We start from the raw sequence: 25290 nt of genomic DNA on the forward strand, positions 1-25290 counted from the left end.
CGGAGAAAGGGTGCTCAGCGTTTCTGTTCTCAAGGCCTGTTGCCAGCTCAGCCATTGAAGATGTAAATAAATACATAAATAAGTGAAAGGGAAAGCTTGGCTGCTCTGAAAAGCACCTTCTAATACTAAACCGAGTATTGAACTAGTCAGTAAAAAAGTTTTCAAATCAAACCATCCGAGCATCAGGGAGAGGGACAGAAAAGTGGTTCACCTCTCTGGCTTTGCCTTTGCCCTTGCCCAGTTCGGCTACGGGAACGCAGACGAGAGAGGCAGTTAGTGAGTGGCGCTAGCTCCCCTGCGGGTGTCTCCTGTCATCTCTTCTCTGCTACTTCAGTAGTTTCTGCCCCTCCCCGCAGGCTATGAAGTAGAAGCTTCTCCGCCCCACTGATTCGGAGTAGCGGGTTGCCAGGACCCACGGCTCTGCTATACTTAGAATCACCATCTTTAAAACAAAACTCCTCATCTCCATGTTGGCAAGAAGGGCTATTTACAGAGTCCCATCAGTACTCCCCGGCGTCCAGATTTGTGCCATGTCCCCCCCCCCCCCAGGAATTGTCATGACTGTCCACGGACCGCAGCCATCATCTGCCAGGCACACTGAGACCAGCACTCAGCAGATGTCAGGAGTCTGACTCTCTTGACACAGTATGCCCGCACCTAAGTGCGCATTTTCCCCTTTTGGGGGGCAGTGACCCATTCTGCCATCTCTTCTAATTTGGAAAACCTGGTTTGGGCTGCGTTCAGGCCCCTTCACAACACTCTGATCCCTCTGCAGTGGCAGGCCAACCCCCAGGCTTGCCGTATAAACCTTGTTTGAGAAAGCGAGCAGGAGGCCACGGAGTCCATGCGTGGGAAGTCACATGGGATGTTTGCTCTCAGAAGCAAAGCTCACGTCATCCAAGCCAGTGCAGTTAGTTGTCAGCGTCCCCTTAGCATGTTGATTTCCTAAAATACACATGTTCTCACTTACCCATAATCCCACAGTCAGAATGGACTATTTGGGTACAGTCTACAGGGTTTTCTGCACCATGGCAACGATTATCTGTAACTCAGAGACAATGAAAGAGTTTATTTCATTTTTCTTTCCCATAAAGTATAGTCAAATCTTCACTGCCATTTAAGGTAACTTTCTGCTTGTTTAAGAATATTCCAGCTGTGTTTATGGTGTTCCAACATTCTCCTGCCAAAACCCTTGACAAATGAATTGGCAATATTTTCGGGGATGTTGGCGAGCACAGACTGGTTGTAGCCATTAAATTCTCATTTGTTTCTGTTATATCTGATCAGAATATTAGGATCGGGCTTTTGACTTTAAAAACATGTACACAGAGCAGACTCCGTTTTGATCACGACGTTGTAGGCTCGCCCACAAAGTAGTATCTAAACATATGTGGAAACTCGTATCAAATGCTCCTGGGTTATTAACTGCATTCTGTCATCTTATTCTGAATACAATCTTCAAATCTCATCTCAGGGGTGAAACTTTGTAAACTCTTAAGTCCTACTCTGCCCTCAGCCTCAGGTGCCATAAACGAGTGATCTCTCCATGCCAATTTTAAATAAACTAACCCAACATCAGGGACAGTGCATTGGAGTGTTAGTTTTGATGCTCTCTTATTATACTGGTAGCGTATGTTTTAATAAATCGTGCCACTGCTAAAAAGATACAGCAAGGAAAATTGGCTGCATTGAGAACTTTCTTTGGGAATTTATAAACAAGTTTTCCATAGGCTGAAAGCTCCTTCATGCTGCACAAGTTATTTTAAATTATGTTTCCCTCAGTTGAAACATAGCAGGCTGCTGCTTCTCTTGCAAAGAAGCAGCAGAAAAGCAGGAGGCCCTGGCATTGTATGTGCCTTAAAAGTGCCCGTTCTCTCTCTTTCTGCAGACCAAGAATTCATCAAGTTCTCTCAAAACTCTCTTGCAGCTGAGAGAAAAGGTAGAACACCTGAGTGAAGACAGCTTTTCAGTTGAGATGACAAGTGTAATAGATGTGTTCCAGAATCTTCTCTGTGACAGGGCCACGTGATTTCCTTAGATCCTGTCTGTAGGAGGAAATTACTTGGAGAAACCTTTCCCCAGTCAATCATTTATCTGTTTTAGCAGCAAGAAGGCAAAACCTCACCGAACAGGGAGGAGTTCAGCTCCTTTCATTTCTGTTAGCAATCTGACATTCTGAAAGTGGAGAGCATAAATAATTGTAAGGTAAATTACAGGTTGGCCACATTTAAGGAGGGAATTTTTCTTTTCCTCGCCCCCCCCCCCCCCGCTATTATGTTTTTGGAGAGGCTTTAAGACAATCATATACAGGCTATCTTACCTAACAACAACAAAAACCCTTCATTTCCTTGGTACCTGTGTCTTTTTCTCTGTTGTAGTGTTTCCTGCATTTTGGTCAGTAGCCAGAGAACTTACTACTGAGACAGTACATCCAGTAATCAAGAACAGAGGAGGGCTGGCCCTGTAAGGTCAGAGCAGTTAATTCTGTCAAGACCCATTGGGCTCCATTGTACCCCAAATCTTGTTTTTCATAAAAAGGGGCCAGTTGACCTAAGTTACTTTTGTCCAGTGGAAAGCCAGTCCTTTGGCTTGTAGAAGAAGCTAGCAACCAGTCTTGATGCAAGGAGCTTATATGACCCTATATTCTTGAAAAGCCACGGATCTGAGGCCTAATCCTAAAGCCATGTAGAAAAGAAAAATTAAAATCCAGCCATAGGACTAATACAGCCTCCTGTTTTAACAGAAGCCACAAAGGTTCACAAGCTACCAAACCATGAAACATTTAGTCCTGAAGTTGTGGAACTTCATCCAGAATGGCATAGAGAGGGGAGTTTTCGACATGTGCTCTCACTTTATAAACGACAGTAATTGTCTCTCCTAAGTAATTGAACACAGCACACGGTACCAAAGTTGACAGAGCCCCTGAGGAGATGGGTTCTCTCTTACTGCACCACTGCCAATAGAGTAAAAAGGTTAAAGAAGTCATCAGATTTGTCAGATCATTTTTCTGGATGCAGTAAGGGTTGTATAATTAGAAGCATCAGTCGAGCTTTTAATTGCAGGTTTCAGAAAGGAAAGAGCAATGGTTCGAGTTTATAGAGATGGAATTTTATCGTTCTATTGCTAATCCTTCTGAGACCAGCTAATTGCTATTTCTTTCTCACTAAGTTACTTTAAAAAGTTCTACTTGTTCTGAAATTGTGGTAAATGCATCAACTGTGCCTTATTGATTTCTGTTGACATTTTACATGTGTTTTTTTTTTTTTTATGCATTCTTAACCTCCATTTGGAAACTGTCAGTTTGGCACATGTTCCTGGATAATAAGAGCAAACTAAGTGAATGACACAATCTCCATGACTGTTAAAGGCAGAGTTAGCCCAGGCTTCACACGATGTCCAAGATCTCTCCATTAGATTAATTGCATTTGCCCCCATTGTAGTCTCAAGAAATGGAAAAAGAAAATTCTTAGTGTTACTTCTTTCTGTTAATGATGTCGGTGATATTCACAATGTTCTTGAAAAAGGGTATTACTTTGAGGTGGATGGTAAATTTGGGGCTAATTGTAGAGCTGAGTTGGAATACAGAAGCCAAGTAGAGGTGGTATCCTATGTCCCACACTCTTACCCACATCTTCTAGACGCCTTAGAGAAGGCTCCAGATAGCTTTACTGATGACAGAAGCTACAGCCAGTGGAGGTGCAGACAGTGTGCTTCAGGAGTGAGTTTCACTAGCTGCTATAATGTCAGAGAAGTATATGAAACAGCTCGGCATTCATAGCAAGCTAGACTTCAGGCTTCATAAGGCCAGCTGGACTGGGAGGTGAATGAGAGATGAATCTCCCATGTACTAAGAGTTTTGTTGTATTAAAAATTACAGCATGATGCAAAAAAAAAAAATGCATTGACTTATTTTCATGACTGGATGTTTTTGTGCTTTGGGGAAAATGGACAGGTGTTGCTTTCTCTTATTGCTGTTTGATTAAAAGGTGCTAATGCAGTATTGACTTGATAATCTCACCAGGTACACATGCAGAGCAAACGAAGAAAATCTATTTGATGGCTCAGAAATTGACTTACATAAACCAAACAGTCCGCTGGCTGTTTGGATGCAGAACAACCTATTTGGCTTACTGGCCACAGGGCAAGAGCCAGAATCCCACTTCCCGCGCATTCACTCCGAAATGACAACAGGCTTCAGCCACTCAGTGTTTAGATCTGCCTCATTTGGAAATCTTTTAAGTAGTAATAATAATAATGTTTTGAAGAAATTGAGTGGAACACTAAATTATTCTCTGATACCTAAGTTCAAACTGTGCAAAGCTAAAGAAGCTGAAAATCAATGCACTTTTAAAGTCATTAGAGATCATAAGTGAAATAAGTCTGCACTGCTTTAGCTAAGCTTTTAGTGTGCTGTGCTATTATTATAAAATCAGCCTGAATCTGCATTAATTTCACAGTCTTTTTCTCGAAGAAGCCCAAGGGTGCATGATGAATAAAATGTAAATTTCAGAAGGCCGTGTTTTTATTGGTGAAAAGGGCAATGAGCCATGTAGTTGGAGCAGTGACCTGCATGGTGGCCAGCACTTGTACAAGGAGCAGGCAATATAGATTCTGGTTATTTTCCAGCATGAGAAATAAAGAGCCACGGAAAGTTGAATGGGTCTCCCGGGAAGCATTCAGAGAACTGTACATTGTCTTGTGTACGTGAGACGTTAGGCCAGATCTCTGATGCATCTCTGAAATCACAACTTGGAAAAGTCATAAAGATTTTATACAACTCAGAAACCCAATGCAGATAAAGGTTTGCCTTATATGCACTGTTGAATACACTCAGAGTAATAGAGCATTTGTTTTTGTTCGTAATCAATAATTACAAGTTTGTGCAGGATGTGGTGTATTTCTTTGCACTTAAATAGCATCAATGTATATGTATACATATATATGTTTTAACAACCCAGAAGAGATTAGATCTATTTATTTGCTCACATTTCGAGCTCTTGGAATTTATTTGCTAATTTGCCCTTGGTGTGAGGATTTTATTATTTGCTGCTTAAAAATCAACGCTAAAATTTGAAATCCAAAGCCCAAACGTGTGGATGCCCTAAGTAAAGATAATCAGCCAAGGAGAAAATGTAAAATAGCAACTTTTTATTTTAGAAAATGCAAACTAGATCTTGCTAATTTCAACCCCCCCCCCCCGCCCCCCGTGGCTAAAAAAGAAAGAAAGAAAGAAAGAAAAAAAGGAAAAATAAAAGTACCTAACTACTTTCCCCTCATCTCCATTTTAAAAAAGAAACTAGTCAATAAATAAATCTTTCTGCTTCGGTCAGATTAGCAAGTCCGCACTGTGAGTAAAAAGCCAACTAAGATAAAGCCAAGAGAGAAGTTGTTGATTTTTATGTACTACTGAGAACAGTGTCGTCCTGTGGCAGTTCTCGTAGACTGTGTTGGTTTAACAAGCGTCCAACCCTTTTGTCTTGTTGTTTTTTGTCTTTCCTGCTCCCTGTCCCCTTGTTCCCCACAGGCTGTGCGTTTGTCACATTTTCTACAAGGGCAATGGCACAGAATGCAATCAAAGCCATGCATCAGTCTCAGACCATGGAGGTACTGTATCATCTGCCCTTTCTTTGTTTTCTTTGTGCAAATGATGGGGAATGATAAAGCAGCTCTCTCCTGCGCGGATTGTTCACGTGACAATCACGGATTGACACTTGCACTATCTCTTCATTCATTCATATTCATCCTCTCTCTCTCTCTCTCGCTCTCGCTCTCGCTCTCTCTCATCCTCTTTCGCTCTCTTCTCTCTCTCTCTGAATTTTTCCCCTAATGACTTGAAATGCATTTAGTAAAACCTTCCACTTGCTGTACATTATTTTTTGAGCCTTTTATTGCAGTGGCCCAGGCCCTGCAACGTAGTGTCACGATGCAATTGAAACCAAGAATCATTCTCGATCTCTAAAGGATCGAATCTGTTCCTGGTCCAGGGTTGGTATGGAGTAAACCTTAACAGCCCTCACTCCAAATTGCAGCCTGCCCTGTGTCCATCACAGGGTTCTTTTTTTTTTCTTTTTTTTTCCTCTCTCTCTTTTTTTTCTTTTTTCTTTTTTTTAAATACGGGGTCAAGTTCTCTTCAGTCCAACAGAATTGTGCTTTTGCATCAAGAATGTTGGGAGAAAATTAATACTTCTCCTACATTGTTTAACCAGTGAAAATATTAACGTTTGAGAATTCCTTGAAAAACGAGATTTGTCTTTTTACTAAAAAATGTGCAGTAAAAGAAACATAAAGGCTCAAATTTGGTCTCCTAATGAGAGATAGTGGCTTTGGGGGAAGATAAATACGCTGATGCGGGTGTTCACCCACAAACGTAGAGAGACGGCTCTGTCTAGCCTGTGATTTGAGTCTGGCCTTTCAGAACTTTGCACAAAAGCATTCCAAGAGTGATATGCTGTTACTTACTCGGTATTGTCTGATAGAACCATTTGGGAATGCATGTTCTGCCGTACTTGTATACCGTGCCTCTGTGTATGGGTGATCTGTTCCAGAGGTGGCCCTGTGGCGTTACCTGAAGTTACGTTTTCATCTTCCGAAAAGCAGAATATTTTCGATTTGATTTAATGTGCAAAAATTTCTTTATGGATTGTTTGCGCTTCTTTTTTACCTCCATTTTTGGGGGAGGGGTTATTTTTTATTTGTTTGTTTTGTTCGTTTTTTGCAATGCTGCATCTCCCAAAGCATGCTGGGAGCTAAGTGATCATTCTGCGTCATGTTTTGTGGGCAACTTTTTTTATGGTGAGCCGAAAGGTGGGTGGACAAGGGGGGCAAGAGTGTGCATGGCCTTGTCATTAAGTGTTCACTGTACTTTTCTGAGTTTTGATATCAGCATTGCAAAGCCTATTGTCTTTTTCGAGCTTCATTTTGACTTTGATATTCCTAACATATTTTATATAATCACTGTGTTTTCCTTTCAGTGCAATGCATTTTTAAGATACTCACACCCCCCTACCTGAAGGCAAGCTCAGGTGAAAATCGGCCACAATAGGAGATAATTAGCAGGACTTTGAAATTCCTAGGGATGCAGTCTTGTACGACACGCAGTCACAGGTTGATGCTGTATTTGTCCCCCACTTTCTCTTCGGCTGTTCCATTATTGGGGATCAGTCTGAATCCCAGCTACATTTCAGTTTGGAGAGAAAAATGAAAGTACCATTAGGGAAAAAAAGTCTTCACCTGTATTTATTATCTTCCATACATGTGCTTCATTCATAATTATTTTATTTCCTGTAACTTAGTGATTTGTACCTTAGATGATTTTTTAACCTACATTCTTTCAGCTCTAACCCAAGTGCCTTCATCTGGGCCCCTGAGTACAGCTACAGAGGATGCTGGTCTGTGTTCTCCTGTGTTCCTACAGGGAGAAAGTTCGGGAACGTAGCTCAGACCTGGGTATGAACCCGAACTAAGGAAGAATAGGCTCAGAACGAAAAGAATCTGCTATGGAGAATGGGGCATATTCTTTCTAAGAAATCCTTGATCCTTTGGTTATTAACATCTCTGTTACAATTTAAAATCAAATTTGGTACATTTGTTTTTCATTCTGAACACCCATGCTCAAACAGAGGGGCCTCAGACATTTAAATGTCTTGTTGAATTGAAAAATACTGAAATAGAAGATTATATATTATGCAGTCACGTTATAGTTGTCCAACTGAAGTTCATCAGGGGTTTTTTTTTTTGTTTGGTTTGGTTTTTTGTTTGTTTTTTTTTTAACTAATTTTGTTATTTTCAGGACTCTGGCTCACATCTTTAACCAAGATGTGTGATCTAAGAAATTTGAATTCAAAATGATTTGAACGTTAAGGTTTAAACGAACATGTTCTTAAGAATAATTAATTTTTATATCGTACCTTCTATTTTTCCACTTTCCTCCGATCTATGCCCAGCCCATTTTTCCTTTTTATGGCTTAAACAAGTTCTTTTGGGCCTAATTTTTTGCTTTTATATAATTTTTTTTTTTTGTATTTAAGGAAGAAAAACACAACAGTAAATGTACTGTTAGGAGGAGATGCTGTCATTTGTTATGGAACAAATTTGATACAGCAGTAACAACCCTTTCCATACAAAACCCTCCCTCTGTATAATCTCCATCTTCAGAGTATTTTGCTCACTTTAAAGTGGAAGTACTGAAATATGGAGCAGAAGAAGAAAAATGAAGTATAGATTTTTTTTAAAGGTGGAAATATTATTTTTGTGTGGTTGACATTTAACATTGTGTCCTGTGACCGTGGCTCAAGAGCTGAAGACTGATAACGCTCGCTGGAGGTTGACCACTGAAACAGCCACCTCATTTTTCTCACATTGTTTTGGTAATACCAGACCCGCTAGCCTCCCACCTTCACAGCTACACCCCCAGTAACTACCCAAGGTGATAAGGGGGGGGAGGGAAGGCACACAGGTTTGTTTTCGAGGAGAGAGAAAAATGACCCAAAGGAAAGGGAAAGAGCTCGTTTAAATAGGAATATAGAATTTCTGAGAGGGGAGAAAGAAGTCTGTTATCATGCTGAGTTTCAACAAAAGTTGTTTATTTTTTTTAATCAGCTGGGTAGAATTATTTCTTTTTACCTCAGCAAAGTGTAAAGGACTTTAATGGTGAGGAGACGTGTAGGCAAGCCATGGTAAGAGGGAGAGGGAGGGAGGGAGGGAGGAGCTCGTGTCTCTGCAGAATGGTGGCCAACGTCTCAGAGGTGTTCTGGGAAGGAAGTCTTCATGCTGGAGGCCATTATTTTCCCAAATGATCTTATCCGCTTCAAACATGACATGAATTCATCCTATTCTAGAACCCTGAGCCATTCCCTCACGCATGCCCCTACTCCTTGCCTTTTAAAGGCAATGAAAACTGAAAAGCGTCTAGAATGGTGATGTCCAGTGAGACAAAAAGCCAAGTCGGCGCCTCCTGCCATTTCAGATCCAGCTCCTCTTGCTAGAATATGCTTCTGAGGCTGGTGGTTTGTGGTAGCCCCAGGCAGGGTGGAGAGAGGAGATGCGTTAGAGAAGGAAGGGAGGCCCGTCTGCAAACACCACAGTTAGGTTGGTCGGGGCCTGCGTTCTCTCTCTCCTTCCCTCATCCACATTCCTAAAACAACCCACTTCTCCCCACCGATAGTGCCCAGTCGGGAAGATCCCCGCGCTCCTGAGTTCAAAAATGCATCACTGAAAATGGGAAAGAGTGAACAAGATACATGAGCGAGGGACGTTTTCGTCCCCATTATGGCATCTCTCCTTCTTTGTCCCCTGCTCACGTGTGGAAACAGGCAGACACACAGACGACTCTGTCTGTCAGACGAGCGGAGCACGAAGCTTAATTAAAGAACGTTGATAAGGTGTCTTGTCTCTGAGGAGGTCCCGGAAAGGTTGGAGGAAGACACACGAAGAGAGGAGGAGAGGCAGTTTAATAATCAGAGCAAGAAAGCAAATGGCTGCACCGACCACCAGATCCCCAGAGAAACCAGTGACAGTATCTGGAATTTTCTGTTGATGGTACTGGTCAGAGAAGAAGAAGGAATATCAAACCGTTTTAAAACCATTCCAGACCGTTCCGTGTGCTCCACGATAGTGGAGAAAGCTAGACCCGGTGCTGAGTGTCACGAGAGGCTTCCGCCAGGCGGTAACCCCCTCTTCACTTTCCGCTGTGTCTGACCACAGGGCTGCTCCTCACCCATCGTAGTCAAGTTCGCGGACACTCAGAAGGACAAAGAGCAAAGGCGCCTCCAGCAGCAGCTGGCGCAGCAGATGCAACAGCTCAACACTGCCACCTGGGGGAACCTGACAGGCCTGGGCGGACTCACCCCGCAGTACCTGGCGGTAAGTGCTGGGCCCGGGCCGCGAGGAGGGGGCCGTCCCGCCCCCCTGAGTTCAGAAAGAGTTCCTTTGGGGGCTCTTCGAGTCCCAGGACGTTAGTGAAGTCGGCGTTGACGCCCGTTCCTTTTTCCAAGTTAAATCGATTAGCTTCGGGATGTGACTCGTTTAACTCAGGCCTGGCCCAGGCCGCAGAGTCCCACGGGGCGAAATTTATGACCGGTGTGGCAGAGACCGCTCGCGGCCTGGCCTGAGAAGGGGGCGCGGCGCGCTTGCCGGTCACCGGCGACACTGAGGCGGGCGTGTCGCTGAAGAGAGGTTCGTGCGGTCCACGTGGGGACCGGCGGGATCCCGTTCCGCTTTGATCGGCCGTCTCGGCTCTTCCCTGTGGAACTGTGTTGACAAGATCAGATGTTTCTTCCTGTAGTTGAAACCCCCAAATTAGATCCTCCTTCAGGACGAATAAACCCAGTTCCCTCAACCATGGTTACATCGGTTTAAACTTTCATTTTCCTGTCATTCCTTGTGCTCCCCGTTTCTGTCAATATCTGGAGTAAAATACAGGGACCAGTATCTAAGACAATTCCCCCGGTGAGATCTAAACAGCACAGAGCAGTGGCCCCTAGTGTGGACTTGAAACTGTCTTTTTATTATTATTATTATTATTATTATTATTATTACTATTACTATTATTATTATTATATGGAATTTATTGTCAAATTAATTTCCATACAACACCCAGTGCTCATCCCAAAAATGCCCGCTTCAATGCCCATCACCTACCCTCCTCTCCCTCCCACCCCCCATCCACCCTCAGTTCTCAGTTTTTAAGAGTCTCTTATGCTTTGGCTCTCTCCCACTCTAACCTCTTTTTTTTTTTCCTCCCCTCCCCCATGGACTTCTATTAAGTTTCTCAGGATCCACATAAGAGTGAAAACATATGGTATCTGTCTTTCTCTGTAGGACTTATTTCACTTAGCATCACACTCTCCAGTTCCATCCACGTTGCTACAAAGGGCCGTATTTCATTCTTTCTCATTGCCACGTAGTACTCCATTGTGTATATAAACCACAGTTTCTTTGTCCATTCATCAGTTGATGGACATTTAGGCCTTTTCCACATTTTGGCTATTGTTGAGAGTGCTGCTATAAACATTGGGGTACAGGTGCCCCTATGCATCAGCACTCCTGTATCCCTTGGGTGAATTCCTAGCAGTGCTACTGCTAGGTCATAGGGTAGATCTATTTTTAATTTTTTGAGGAACCTCCACACTGTTCTCTAAAGAAACTGTCTTAATGCAGCCTTACAGCGGCCCTTGTACTAACCATGTCGCACGTGAGGCAGAAGGCAGCTAACGCTGGTCTGGGTTTTCATTGGTTTTTACTCGAACTACTGCCGAACCATGGTGCTCCGGCCCCTTTTTCCGCCTTGGCACCTGAACGCGGGACTTCACCTTGATTAATATAACTTCCCCTCTTGAGTCTGGGTGGCGTGTGCTGGCCTCTCTCGGCACGCACGTGTGGGTGTGAGTGTGTGCGTGCGTCCACATGTGTTCTGTCCCGATCCTGTTACTTGACACGGTAACTGTCCCCCTCGGGATCGCGTGATCCGTTAGCCTCACCTTGTAACAGCCCGTGCACTTCCGTACAGCAGTCCTCCCTGTGATCTTGGGAGGGAAGAGCCTGCCTGTACCGGTGCAGATGGAGAGGCCCAGAGGGGCTCCGCAGCGTTTCCAAGAACGAGCTGCCGGCGGGCAAGTGGCACCTCAGCCCTCCGTGTGCTCTCTGTGCAGCTGGCTGTGGCTGTGGCTCTTGGCGCTCTCCCGGCCCACCCTGCCCGCTGCCCGGCGGGGTCTGGCTGTGATAGCTACTCGATACGTGTTTTCTCACTGAACGAGGCACGCTCTCCTCCCGTCTTCATCTGAGCCGTTAACAAAAGTGTGGCCTGAGTTGACTAGGCGCCTTCTAGCCATTTCTCTGTCATAGCCACAAAGGCACCATGAGAGATCTCCTCAGATGTCTTGCCGAGATCCGTATATGCCGTGACGCATCGTCTTCTTGGTCTTGCCACCGAAACTCGTACAAAACAAGAAATGAGTCCAGCTTAACAGTGATTCGGTTTTCCCGAACTTGTGCTTTTCGGTCGTTCACGGGACACCTGTTTAACTGCATGTACCAGAATTGGTATCAGAGATCGATGTCAGGCTCACCTTCTTGTGATTTCTAAGAAACCAGCTTCCTACTCTGTCATTTCTAAAAACCAAGACACCTGTGCCTGTCCCCAGTCTCCTGGCACATCTCCCATGCCCCACGGCTCACAAAAATCTGTGGCACGTTTCTTTGATTGCATCTGCAGATTAGTTCTGTACCCTGAAAGAGAATTCATCTCAGCCTCGCTTGCAAAAACATACTTTCATATGCTCTTAACTATGTTTGCTTCTGCCACGGGCTTCCATTCTTTCTCTGCCATATCGGTTCTGCCCCTTTCAGTTGGAAGTCCCATTTCTTCGGAAGGGCCGTTGGCTTCTCAGGCCTTCCCTCCTTCTGTGTCGAGGGGTAGATTCTGACTCTGTCCCACCCGAGGATGGTTATCAGTGGGTGGAACCCTTGGCAATCGTTTAAGGACACTTCCCACGAGTTCCACGCACCTCAGTTGGCATTATTAATTCCTCAAAATGGCCTCAAAGCTAATTTAATTTTACTTCCCTTTAATTTTTAAGCATACCTAATAGGAAAGGGAGTAAGGGCTCACAACCGCAAGAGAATGGGAAACCCAAGATACCAGACCAGAATAAAGGATTTCTATCAGAGCGGTTCATCTCTAACTTCTTCCTCCTCGTGTGTGTCTCTGGGTCTGTGTGTAATCCCTAGACAGTCTATCTCAACAAGTCAGGAGGGATGAGTGAACATCGCTGGCGTTTTTTGTTACCTGTCACTGTTAATCCCCGTAATATCGTTGTAATTGAGACTCGGGTTGAATCAGCCACTGATACTCCACTCCACTTGGTGATTTTAAGTCCATGGAGAGATGCTCAGTTTTGAATCCTACCCTATTGTAGGCCCGGTTTTGCACTGAACTGAAAAAAAAAAAATCTACCCTTACCCAGAGCAAGGACAGTGCTGTGTGGTTCTGCAGCACTCCAAATAACTTCTGAAAGCTGTTTTTGAAGTCATGAATTGGTCCTGTTCCTCCTGAGCATATAGTATCATAACATCCCTCAGTAATAAATTTGATGAATTTGGTATCCACGTACATTTGCGTATAGGAGAGAACTCCGTGCTTGTTCCTATGTCTTTGTTGATCTACCTTATCCAAAAGAGTATCAGTAAATCCAGGTTAGTGGTATAGGGCGGAAGTTAATCTATAATTCAGCTGAATCAGACAGATAAAGGAGCCCTTGAGGACAGCAGCCACCTGCCTTTACCTTGTGATACCCACTGATTGAGGGTGGGATGGGAGGGGGGTGTTTTTGAAAGCTCTAAGGAAAAGCTCAGAGATCCTGATTTTAACTTGGGCTTTAAAAGATGACGACACATCTGCCCAGTGTCATTGCACATCACACCAGATACTTGTAAGTTTTGACAAGTAGTATGTTCCTCTCTGACGGTGAAGACCACCTTAAAATTGTGACCGTTGTCTTGGTCAACCACCGGCGTAGCTGTGCCTACCTATGCTTATGTCCGTAGTTACCGTGGTGATGTCTCTGTTGGCCCAAGAGTCTTTGAGTTCCATGTGCTTCTCATGAAGGACACCGAGTGGGGAAGGAAAGTGGGAGAGCGAGGGATGGGCTTTGATTGGCAGAGATGAGTGGTGGTAACCGCTAGGCTACAGAGAGAGCATTAGTCACGCCGCGTTGGTTTCGATAGATTTAACACCTGGTTGTTAAAAAGACTAAATTGATTGTTTTAAGGCAGCAGTGTTACTGAGTTTCCCCCGTGTCTGTGTTTCTTAATAGAGATTAGACATTAATATGGATTTACAGCCCCGACTCTGGGAGCCTTCTGTCCGTGAATAGTCGCAGCAAGCGGCTGGGTACGCGCAAGGGAGAGCGGGCGGGCCCCCATGTGGCTCGGCGTGGCCCTGTCCTGTCCCTGCCTTGGTCTGACGGTCCGCTTTTCTCTCTGCAGCTCCTGCAGCAGGCCACCTCCTCCAGCAACCTGGGTGCGTTCAGTGGCATTCAGCAGATGGCTGGTAAGTCCTGACACGTGCCTTTGCTGTTGAGCGTGCTGCTGTCTCCGTTCGGGGTGGGTTCAGAGGCAGAGAACGCCAGCAGGGAAGACGAACAGACGGTGATTAGCAGCCCTGTTCACTTTCTGACTTGGGTGTCCGCTTGAGAGTCCGCTGCTGGGGAGTCACTCGGGAGTCACTCTCCCACCTTGGGCTTCTCCGGCGGTGGGTGGGAGCCAGAGAGGCCGAGAAGCCCTGCGTAGCATCCGCAAGTGTTGCGTTTTGGTTTTGGTTTTGGTTTTTAATGGGATTGATTGCGGGGGAATTTCCAACAAGGTTCCTCTATCCGGGGGGCAGCCACCATGATTGACGTCCTTCTAAAATTTTAATAAGAAGCAGTCAATAAATATTCTGACCTCCATAATGAAAGCCAGGATCGCAGGCCTATCTTTGATACAGTTTGCCATCCCTTGATAACCACAGACAATTAACAGGGTGCCTTTTTTTTACTTCAGTACCCCGGTTGACAGAATTGTGCATCAGAAGCTTTTATGTGGAAGTATAATCTTTGTTCTTAAGAAAATCAAAGTGGGGCTGGATTTGAAAGCTGGCTCGTAAAGGATTTCTTTTTATAATGAGCTGTGTCAGTAGTAACTGAGGTGCAGTGATTAGTGAAGAAAGGTCACTCCTACTGTGTCACCTTCCAGGCTGATATCCTAACTTACACGGGGCCAGGGAAGGCGGCCCACGCAATAAATCAGAACACAGGTGCCATTAACCTGCCGTGAGGAACAGCGAGAAGGCTCTTCCCTTGTTTGATTCCAGAAAGATGGGGGAGAGAGGGCAAGGGGAAGAACAGATTTTTGGCACATTAGAATCAAGCACCATTTGTTTTTAATGAAGGACAGACACCCTGAGTCCATGAAATGAAACCTGAATGTGCAGAATAAAAGCCAGATTTCTTTTGCTGTCACTACGAAAACTCCTTTTTTCTCATTTTTTTTCCTTTTTTTTTTTGCTCCCCAAATAAATATCCTTGGTTTTGTTTGTTTGTTTCACTTTGAATGGATCTGGAAGGACTTCCTCCTCACGTGGGTTCTGTGATCGTCAGCCCAGCCTTCCCCTGCGGCCCCACAGGCTCATGGGAACCTGTTGTCTGATGGGATGTATTGACCTGTAGGGGGAAAAAACAAAACTGCAGAGTTACTCATTGGGCTTTAAATCTTCTCGCACTGCCAGCTTATTTTTTGTTTTTTGTTTTTTTGGGGTTTGTTTTGTATAATACTGCTTTTCACTTATTAGGAAAAAATATATGTTAAAATGGTAAATTAAATCATTCAGCAGTATCTTTATGAACACAGTTTGGGAAGCTGGCTTTGGAGCGAGGAATCCCATTGAAGGGTTAATTTTTAGTTCTGTGAAGGGAATCAGAGAGTCATAAGTAAAATATTCAGGGAGTTTTCTGCGTTTTAAAGAGAAAACCTCCAGATTGCAAGCTCTAAAATAAATGTGAAGATGTGTCATATTTTCAGCCAGTGCAACATTTATTCTTCCTCCTAATAGTATGGACCCACCCAGATCCGAAATTAGGGTCTTTCCTTCGAGGAAGCCTCCGGCTCTTCCACTGCGGCACTTGAATTATGCAGAGAAGGTCACTGGGTCCTGAGGCTACTACCAAGCGCGTCTTCCCGGGTGGACACAGCACCCTGTCATTTGTCATTAGACTCTGTGCTCCTCTGCCTTGACCACTGCAGGTCAGGGTGTTAGCGTTTACATGCTCTGCGTGCTCATTTAAAAACTAAGGGTATCTGGGAGTGACCTTAGAAGGCGCATGAGCAGATGGCTAATTTAAAGCAGTCGGTAAATGCTCTGGGCCTTCCAGAATACCCCATTCTTGAACCTTCTTGAACCTTCCACATAGAAAATTCAGCACACTAAGTCCGTACAGGCTGTGAAATCAAATGCTGAGCCCTCCATTAGCTGCCTTAACATCACCTTGAATGTTTAGAGTATCAAGGATGTAAATGTCAAGGCTCCATCTGCTTGGTGAATTCCAGAAAGGGGTTTCTTCCTTCATAGGGATAATCAGGTCTTATCCTCCTGAGTAGTTGAAGCTCTGTAGTTGGAGGGTTTTTTGTATATATATAAAATCAAGTTGTACGGCCTCCTGCTCTTTTGTTTTCTCCTGAAGTAGGACTTAACTTTTGTGTTTGCCAGTGACCCAGACCAGTATTCCAAAGTGAGCTGGGGGGCTGGGACTAGAAGTACCTCTCTGAAGGAGGCTTCCCTGACTCCCCACAGGCGGGTGGGGCACCCTAATGCCCCTTCCTTCCTCACTTTCCTCCCCCACCTCCAAGTCACCAGGCCCCAAGAATGGAATGGCCTGGGCTGAGGAACTCAGCCAACTTAGTAGAGACGTGCTACTGACTATTTCTGAGTGGATGTGTGAATAAATTTATAAATCGACAAACGCAGATTTGTATTTTGGATACATTCCCAGGGGAGCTTAACTTAAATGCCCTGTTTTTTTCAATTTAAGAAATTTGACTTTAGCCTTACACCTAAGCCCAGAAAACATTATATCAACTAATGGCAGTATCTTCACGGGTGAGCTGGCGAGGATTTGGCAGTAGTCGGTGCAGTATCAAACATGTTACCAAGTGCGTGGACGTGACATCCGGTAGAAATGATATGAAGAAATCCAAGAGCCCATTTATCCCAAATCCCACCTAGGTTAAGATGCTCGTGGAGGGCTGAGGATGTGGCACAGCTCAGCTGGGCACCTCCACAGTTCACATGCCGTCTCTATGTCTTACGGAGCCACGTAATAAACCCACTTGTAAAACTCAGTCCAGATTGGAATGCTGTCCCCAAAGAGAAAGAAATGTCATTTCAGAAACCAATAATATTTTTTTGTGAACAACTCTCAGAATAGAATGGTCTATCCTTCAGGAGATTGAGGTTTATCACTAGAATCTAAAGTGTCTCATTTCAATGAGTAAAACACTTTCTGCTCAAGGAGAAAATAAAGCCAAAAAAAAGAAGAAGAAAGAAAGAAAAGAAAAGAAAAAGAAAGTTTAGATGACAAGTCACTAAGTATTTGTGTCAGGAGAATCGAATGAGACATCAACTATACTTTTTTCCCCAAAATAATTTACCATTTTCCTTTCAAGCTAAAAATAACTTCACATGTGTTTCATGATTTTATAGAAAGGGGCCTTTAGTGAATATGGAATTGAAAAGCAGAAGCTGGGGCGGCCCGGGTGGCTCAGTCAGTTAGGCCCAGGTCATGATCTCACAGTTCGTGAGTTTGAGACCCATGTTGGACTCTGTGCTGACAGCTCTGACGCCTGGAGCCTGTTTGGGATTCTGTCTCCTCCTCTCTCTGCCCCTCGCCTGTTCATATTCCCTCCCTCCCTCCCTCCCTCCCTCTCTCTCTCTCTCTCAAAAAATAAACATTAAAAAATTTTTTAAATAAAAGCAGAAGCTAGATTAGGATCAAATCTTTAGAAGCTGAATGCATTCACTTACACTTTGGAAGCATCCTTGATTGATACTATTTTCCCTCTAAGAAAACCTCTCAGAAAAACTTGCCCATTCCTCCCTCAACTGTAATCTTTGTCCCATGAATTTCTGTAATCTCAGAAACTTGAGCTAAGAGTCTGAATTTTTTTTTTCTTTTCCCTGAAGAAAAAGGAACAAGGGAAAAGTGACTTGTCGGTCATTAATTTCTTTATAACAGCTACCATCTCCAAAGAGCATCGTGGTACATAAACAAGGGTAATATTTTACGATTTTCTTTTGAAAAGAGCTCCTTGGAATAATCATGCAGTTTATCCTCACAGCGGGCCAAGCACAAAACCTGCACTTTGTTACTACGTTGCAGTTGGGAAAATGAAGTATGTAAAGGTTAAATGACTGCGTGGGCCCACAAGTCCAGTGAGGGGCATAGTATGGGTTCCCAGATAGCACGAGTCTGAGAGGGTCATTAACAAACTTGCCCAGAGTCACTGTGCCAGTAAGTGGCAGGTCCGGATTGCAAATACATCCAAACCCTCAGCTCCCTACTGCCCAGAAGCCTGAAACGGCGCTCCGTGTCTCAGCAAATGCAGATACATTCGCATCAGCGCGGGCTGTGGCGACTTTCCTCTGCAAAAGGTTTAACAGGCCAAGTAACAAATCCAAGCCCTGGATCAGTGATGCAGAGAGCAGTCCAGAACTGTGCGAAAGGAAGAGATTCAGAGACAGTAACAGGAAGAGTGCCTCGCTTCATTCTGGAACGCATTTCACGAGCCTTGGGCTGTTTTTTGTTAGGGCGGTTGTTTCCTTTTCCCAGCGTGAGGAAGTGTTATCAGAGAAGTTAGAGACTTTACTACGGAGCTACAAGGAAGAGTTTATCTGTTGATACGCGAGAGAGGACTGCTGTATTTCCCATATTCAGTGAAGCTGGCAATAATTCTTTCCCAGAATATCTGGTCTCGGTTTTAAAAGTATCAATGAGGGGGCAGCTGGGCGGCTCAGTAGCTTGAGCATCTGACTCTTGACGTCGGCTCAGGTCATGATCTCACTGTTCATGGGTTCGAGGCTCAAGTGGGTCTCTGCACTGGCAGTGTGGAGCCTGCTTGGGACCCTCTCTCTCTCTCCCTCCTCCTCTGCCCCCTCCCGTTGTCATCCGCATGCGCTCTCTCTCAAGTAAACTTCAAAACAAAATTTTTTTTAGTAAAGTAACACTGAAATTGTACGGTGCAAATGTTGGCTTCCAACAACAAAACAGGTCTCCTTTCATCAGTTTGCCATCCTCTCTCCAGAGAAGACCATCCCGGACCGTCCGTGACGAGGGGAGCAGAAGGGAGACTTTTGTAGTGGCCTGTACACGGGAGGGCCAAGGGGCTCGCGCTGGAGGCCCCCCGAGTTGTGGGGTGCGCATTTTGGATCCGCGAAGATGGCCTGGCCTTCCTGGAGCGGAGCCTCCCACCCTCTCACCGCAGACGCTTCCTGCGAATGTGCTAATAGGCCTTATGAGAACATTCCATAACCACCCATCTGTCACTTTTTAACAGACCTGATTGGCAAGCACTTGTAACAACTGACATCTGTTCTCGCTTATTGATATGCAGATTTATGGTAATTGCTACGAACAATAAGACACAAAATTACCTAAGGTGAACATTAAATTAAATTTTCATGCCCTTCTCCTTATAAATAATTTTTTTAAATCTTAAATTTCAAGTAGGCATATTGCACATCTGTTTCGTACATCATTTCTTCGTTTTGGGAAGGAGTTTTCTTTTCCCAAGTAATGAATGAAAAGTTGGATGCCTGTATTTCCCCAGTTTTTTGTTTTTTTTTTTTACCACCTTGATCCTGGCACACTGTGGGATTTCATAAAATGTATTTAAACGTTTTCTATTTCTAGTCACCCAGAATATTGCCCCTAGTTTGCAGGGTGCCCCTCTGAGCAGAGTGCCAGGTGAGGTTAAAAATGGTTGCGATATCACCACGTGCCAGGCCCCAGCCCGCTTCTTGGTGAGGCCGCCCCGACTGGTCGCCCCTTCCTATAGCTGTGTGGGTGTGACCGAGAGAGCTACCCGCAGGCAGACAACCAGGAGGGTCCGTGACTCAGGGGAGAGAGGAAGGAACAGGGTGGCTCACATACCCCAAATAGACAAGAAAGCACCCGGAAAGGACAAACAGGAACGCAGAGAGCCCCAAAAAAAGGCTGGCAGGCAGGGGCCGCCAGTGTTGACTGGGCCCAGGGAGGGAGCAAGTCTATGGAGGAGAGGGCCCGCGCCTCCCGAGCAGGCCAGTGTGCAAGTGTCTGGAGGTCAGAGAGCCCGTGGACCGTCCCATGTGGTTTCAAGGGAGAGGAAGGCTGGCCTCACGTAGCTTCTGGGTTGCTTTCCCTAAACGGGGCAGGTGCCTTTTCCAGAACAGCATGGCCCCCAGTGCCCTACCCTCATTAGGACATAGCACACGTGGGATGTCCACACTGGTCACAGGAGCACGGGGCCCAGAAGAGCCAATACATCCACTTCCAGGCTTGTGTGCAGTGGGCAGTGAAGGGTCCAGATCCGTGTGTCCTGGGGGAATGTCTGGGGCTCTCCACCCACCCAGGACGGGCCCTGTGGCCAGGGTGGCACAACAGTAGCACCAAGAAGGACCTCGCCGCTCATGGGAGCTTATCTTCCCAGAGGGGTGCACAGGAGGATGAGCCTCGGCCCTCTGCCACATCGGACAGAAGGCCACAGGGAGGGGAGCGGGTGCCTCGCTGCCCCGCGGCCTGGCCAGTGAGACCCACGGCGGGGGGGGGGGGGGGGGGGAGGGGGGGTGCTGTCCTGCTGCCTCAGCCCAGAAGTTCTTGGAGAGTGTCTGGCTTCCTTCACTTGAGCTAGAGCTGTTTCTGTCCTCAGTTTCTCTCCCCAGCAGGCAGTCCCATGCCTTGGTTTCCTCCGATTCTCCATCACAGCCACTGCTCTCCTCGGGCCAGGGCCTCCCCCCCCCCCCGCTATCCCCCCGAGACTCCCACCTCTCACCTGCCACGTGGTAGGCGGGAAGTTCTTGGTCCCTAGGATCTGTCGCCAGAAACAGGCGCATGCCGGACCACACACACCTTCACACGTGATCTTGGGGAGTTCGCAGCCCCCGTGCGTCCCCTCGGTGGACTGCGGGTAGGAACGCCGAGTTAAGGTGATGAACATGCCGGAGGGACACAGTCGTGCGACACGCTTGGGGCTTTGAAGGAGGTCACGGCCCATCTGTTCCCTGAGGAAATTGAAACCAGTGGTCTGTGGTGTCGGGGATTCTGGTAATGGCTGGAAAAGGAAACCATGTTAAGCAGTTAAAGGATTGAGTCTGTAGTTTAGAGAACAAGACGTAGGACACAGCTATGGTGTGGTTCCCGGTTAACTTCTTAGCTCCCGATGGAGATGGCACACCCAGGGCCTTGCCCCCCAGGGGCCTGGAGCACCAGGCCCAGCACCCCTCGCCCACCCCCCTAAACCTAAGGGTGCCACGTTGAGGGAAGCGGAGCCCGAGCACCAGGAGGAGGAGGAGGGAAGAGCTCCAGGTGGAACCAGAAGAACAAGGAGCATGCGTGGGGAGGCCAGGTGGCGGGCAGAGGCCAGGCTTGCCGTGAGAGAAGGCACGACGCCCCTCTCCTCTCCGGCCCTCCGTGTTCTCTCTGCATAGTGTGTACAGTGTCGGTAGTGGCTTGGTCACGTGGGTTTGTTACCAGTGCTGAGCAAGGGCGCACGTGTAGTGTGAGGAACATGCCTGGCACATGCTTTGTTCTTAGCGCCGTCATCATCGTGGTTGAGGCGATGTCGCTGCGTTTTTTTACCTGGCTAAAAGAGCCTGGGCTGTTGGCTTCCTCTGCACTTGGCATTGTTCTCTGAGCTTTGCGTATATCGAAGACTTTAATCTCTCAACCCTCCAGAGGGCTGTCGTGTTTTGGTCCCACCACACGCCTAGAGAATCTGAGGAGCACACAGCTGGGCCAGTTTGCTCAAGGTGACAGAGGCTGTCGGGAGGTGGGGTGAAGCCAGGATTTAAACCCAGGGGTCTGAGAGCAGGGCCCGCACTCTTGGTGACCAGCCTGCACCGGCTCTAATGTGGCTCCTGTCACCAGCAGAGGATGCTGTGTGATCCCAGCCTTAGCAGCACAGGACAGGGTGAAGGAAGGGATGCCTGCCTCTGCATTAGGAGAAGCAGAAATATGGGGGTCAGGGCTGGGAACTGGTCCTCACTCCACAAAGTTGGCAAGGAAGCTGCCCTGTTGGCCACCGCTCACAGGCTCAGCGCTTATTTCTCAGGGGTCGGGGGTGGCGTGAGAGCTTTGCAGGGTCAGCACACAGGACCACAAAAGGCCTAGAGTGGAAGGATTGGCGCGGTCCTCCACTGGGAAGCCCCTGCCTCCTTCAGCTACCCAGTGCAGTGCTCATCCCCATCAAAGACTACGGAGAATGAGCTTCTGAGTCTGGGCCTCTTTCCAGAAACAGATGAAGTAAGATCACCCTCCAGTCCCTGTCTTCTTGCTCTGATACGGAGCAGCCTTTCTGAGGGCAGGTGCTGTCTGGTTTTCCACTTAATCCTTCCTACTGTGCCTATGGTCTGGCCTAAGGTGGCCTCTCCATAACTGCCTAGTGGATGGACGGATGATGGTTGGATGGATAGATGATGGATGGTTGGATAGATGGGTGGGTGGATAGATAGGTGGGTGAATGGACACGCAGATGGATGGATGGATGGACGGACAGACAGATGGGTGGATGGTTGGATGGGTGGGTGGGTGGATAGATGGGCAGATGGATGGATAAAGGGACGGATAGACAGATGGTGGGTGGACGGATGGACAGATGATGGATGGATGGACAAATGAATGGATAAATGGATGGATGGATGACAAGAATGTGGGCGAATGGACAGACAGATGGATGAGCTGGCAGACACACACAGGTCCTCCTGCTTGCTGCCTCTCTCCATCTCATCCTTCTCATCTTCTTTTTTCCCCAAATCCCTCAGATGCTGCCTGTCACCATGACCACTCCTTTCCACTCTTGGTCTCTGCTGCCCTTGGCCCATATTTTCCTTTCCCTTGCAGTGTGACCATTGAACACAGTTGGCCCCACACACACTGTGGCGCCCCAGAGCTGCAGTCCCCTGTCTAGTTTGCCAGATGGAGGCAGGGAAAGGCCAGATAGGATTGCAGACACTCTCGGGTGGCAATGTGTGGGAACAAAGGTAGAGGGGACACTGTGGAGGACACACCAGGCTTCAGCCCTGGGTTTCCAAGCAAAGAGGACAGTGAAATACAGAACCCAGTGTTGTCAGCTGGGCTCTCAAGAATGCCAGTGGGTGATGGGGCGCCTGGGTGGCGCAGTCGGTTAAGCGTCCGACTTCAGCCAGGTCACGATCTCGCGGTCCGGGAGTTCGAGCCCCGCGTCGGGCTCTGGGCTGATGGCTCAGAGCCTGGAGCCTGTTTCTGATTCTGTGTCTCCCTCTCTCTCTGCCCCTCCCCCGTTCATGCTCTGTCTCTCTCTGTCCCAAAAATAAATAAACGTTGGAAAAAAAAATTTAAAAAAAAAAAAAAAGAATGCCAGTGGGTGAGATTGGGAACACGCATAGTTCTGATAAATACTTGTAAAATGGATTAATGAACAACTGAGGGAAACAGTAGATAAAGCTGTTATAAATACTGAAGGACTAACAGTGGAGAAAATGAACACTTGGTTGGGTCTATGGATGGTACTCTTACCTGGCGTTAATGAAAATTTCATCCTGTTCGATGCCCCGTCCATTCATTCTGTGTAGATTCACCCGTCACCCACCATGTGTACAGCTGTGAGTGTGTATGTCTGTCTGTTTAGGTGGACTTGAATATCAGACAGGCTATTCTCAAAGAGCTCAGTATTTAGTTCAGAAGGTAAGAGATACATATGCATAAGGTCAAGGTAAGATATGGTGACTGCCACGGGGTTATAAACACCAGGACAAGTGAGTTTGCAGCTGACACAAAGAAGGGGTGTGTGTTGAAGGCAGACTCTCAGTCTTCTCCTGAGGGAGGCTGGGAGGTGTGGCAGGATCAATGCCCCAGACTTGGGGAGTCCACCACCATTTGCCCTGATGCCTCGGCCCAGGACCTGAGTCCCTGACCACTTATTAGTGAGCTAATAAGTTCCCTCCAGCTCTGGAATTCCCTCCGTGCCGATGCTGTGGCCCACACTTGGGGCGGGTCAGGGGCGATGTCTTGGAGGGCCCCCTGACCTCACCAGGAGAGTGGTTCTGCTCACCATTAACTGATGCCAGGCGTGTGCTGCAGATTTTCATTTCGGTCCTAAACCATCCCCTTGTCAGCACAGCTCTCGGTCAGGGACACAGTCGGTCACGTGGTTTACATCATTACAGCTTTAGAGGGACCGTCAGTCACAAGAGGGCCAAGAGATGACAGATGGGTCAGAACAAATGTACCTCAGTCCTCTCAGCGTCGCTCAGGTGTGAAGCACGTTCGAGCCCCTGTCCAGAGCTCAGCCCCTGGCTGTGTCCGGGTGGCTCTGCACTGAGGCTGTGCAGCTCCTGTGCTTCCCCCATTTGCCTCAAGCACCCCAGAAGAATAAGACCAGTGCTTTCTCAAGTCACACGTTCTTATAGATAGGACCCTGTCTGACCCTTGATCAGAGGGAAGGAGGGAGAGCCTTGTTCCAAGTTGCACTGACAGGAGAAAACAAGGTTGCAAAGTCTACACTCTTCTTGCAGAAGTTGACAGGATCCCTCAAGTACTTGTGTCCTGCCTCAGAGCATCCTCAGGACCTAAGTGGATTTTGAAGAACAGGTGTTTGGCTTTCACCCTCAGCCAAGAAGGCTGGGCATCTTCTGGAAGAGGACAGAGCATTGTTCTCAGCAAAATAAGGAGCCCTCTTGCAGCAGAGGCATCAGGAACTCTTCTCTGAGCAGAAAGAAGATGGAGGCAGCCAGGACGGAGGAGCAGATAAGTGAGCCTAGCTGCTGTGCTGTGAGCGGTGCTTAGGCGGAGGGCTCCACACCCATGGCTGGTAGCTTTCACGGATATGTTGCTAGAACATTCTCTCACCATTCCATCCACCACCACCCCCAATGAATAAGGACGCTGTGATCTGGCCAGTCTCTCTAAGGCAGATTAAATTGCTCGGTAGGCATTTATTAAGTACCTGGATTTGAGACATGAGAAGAAGGTGAAATTAAGCTGATTACTTAACTCTAGTGTTTGTCTGTATAAAATTTCTCTGTACAGGGAGAGAACCATTGTGTCCTGCTTCTTAAAGGTACATTAGTGTGAAGTGGAGAAAGACTCAGAGACCCTTGGATTGAGAAATAAAAATGGAAGAGGCCTCAGCCGATCCCACCCTCACGTTCTTGTAAAGTTTCACTTCTCTCTGCTGTTCTTTTCTTAATTTTCACTAGCCAGAGATTTGTCCTGGGTAAACATGATCCTTCTTTAAAAATGGATGCCTTTAAAATGCAAATACAAGCACATTACAAATAAAAATATAACCACGATGCCATTTTTATTCACCCATTTTCTTTTTATTCATGAGATGTTATTTGAGTCTCTACTAGGGTCCCATTTAGACTTCACATTTAAAATAAATCTGGAGAGAGGATGTCAGTGGCGATAACCACCATGAGGGTCCCTAACTCTTATCGGGTGTTTACACTGTGCTGAGTGGTTTGCATCCATCATCTCTTTAAATCTGCACACTGCCCTTGGAGGCAAGGCGCAGTTAGTGGTGCCG

The 25290-nt window shown here is 46.6% G+C and overlaps 1 protein-coding gene across 15 annotated transcripts in view; it reads left to right on the forward strand.

The window, feature by feature from the left end:
* CELF2 (CUGBP Elav-like family member 2) overlaps positions 1 to 25290 on the forward strand; it is an 832664-nt gene that overhangs the window by 762910 nt on the left and 44464 nt on the right. For 14 of the 15 annotated variants that reach the window (XM_043563375.1, XM_043563374.1, XM_043563366.1 and 11 more), the window contains 3 exons: positions 5525 to 5604; positions 9703 to 9861; positions 13984 to 14047. In XM_043563375.1, the coding sequence (XP_043419310.1) occupies positions 5525 to 5604; positions 9703 to 9861; positions 13984 to 14047 (303 nt within the window). The remainder of the gene's footprint in view (positions 1 to 5524; positions 5605 to 9702; positions 9862 to 13983; positions 14048 to 25290) is intronic. The other variant, XM_043563379.1, reaches the window with a different exon arrangement.

This window comes from Prionailurus bengalensis, chromosome B4 (genome assembly GCF_016509475.1).
Source record: "Prionailurus bengalensis isolate Pbe53 chromosome B4, Fcat_Pben_1.1_paternal_pri, whole genome shotgun sequence".
NCBI lineage: Eukaryota > Metazoa > Chordata > Mammalia > Carnivora > Felidae > Prionailurus > Prionailurus bengalensis.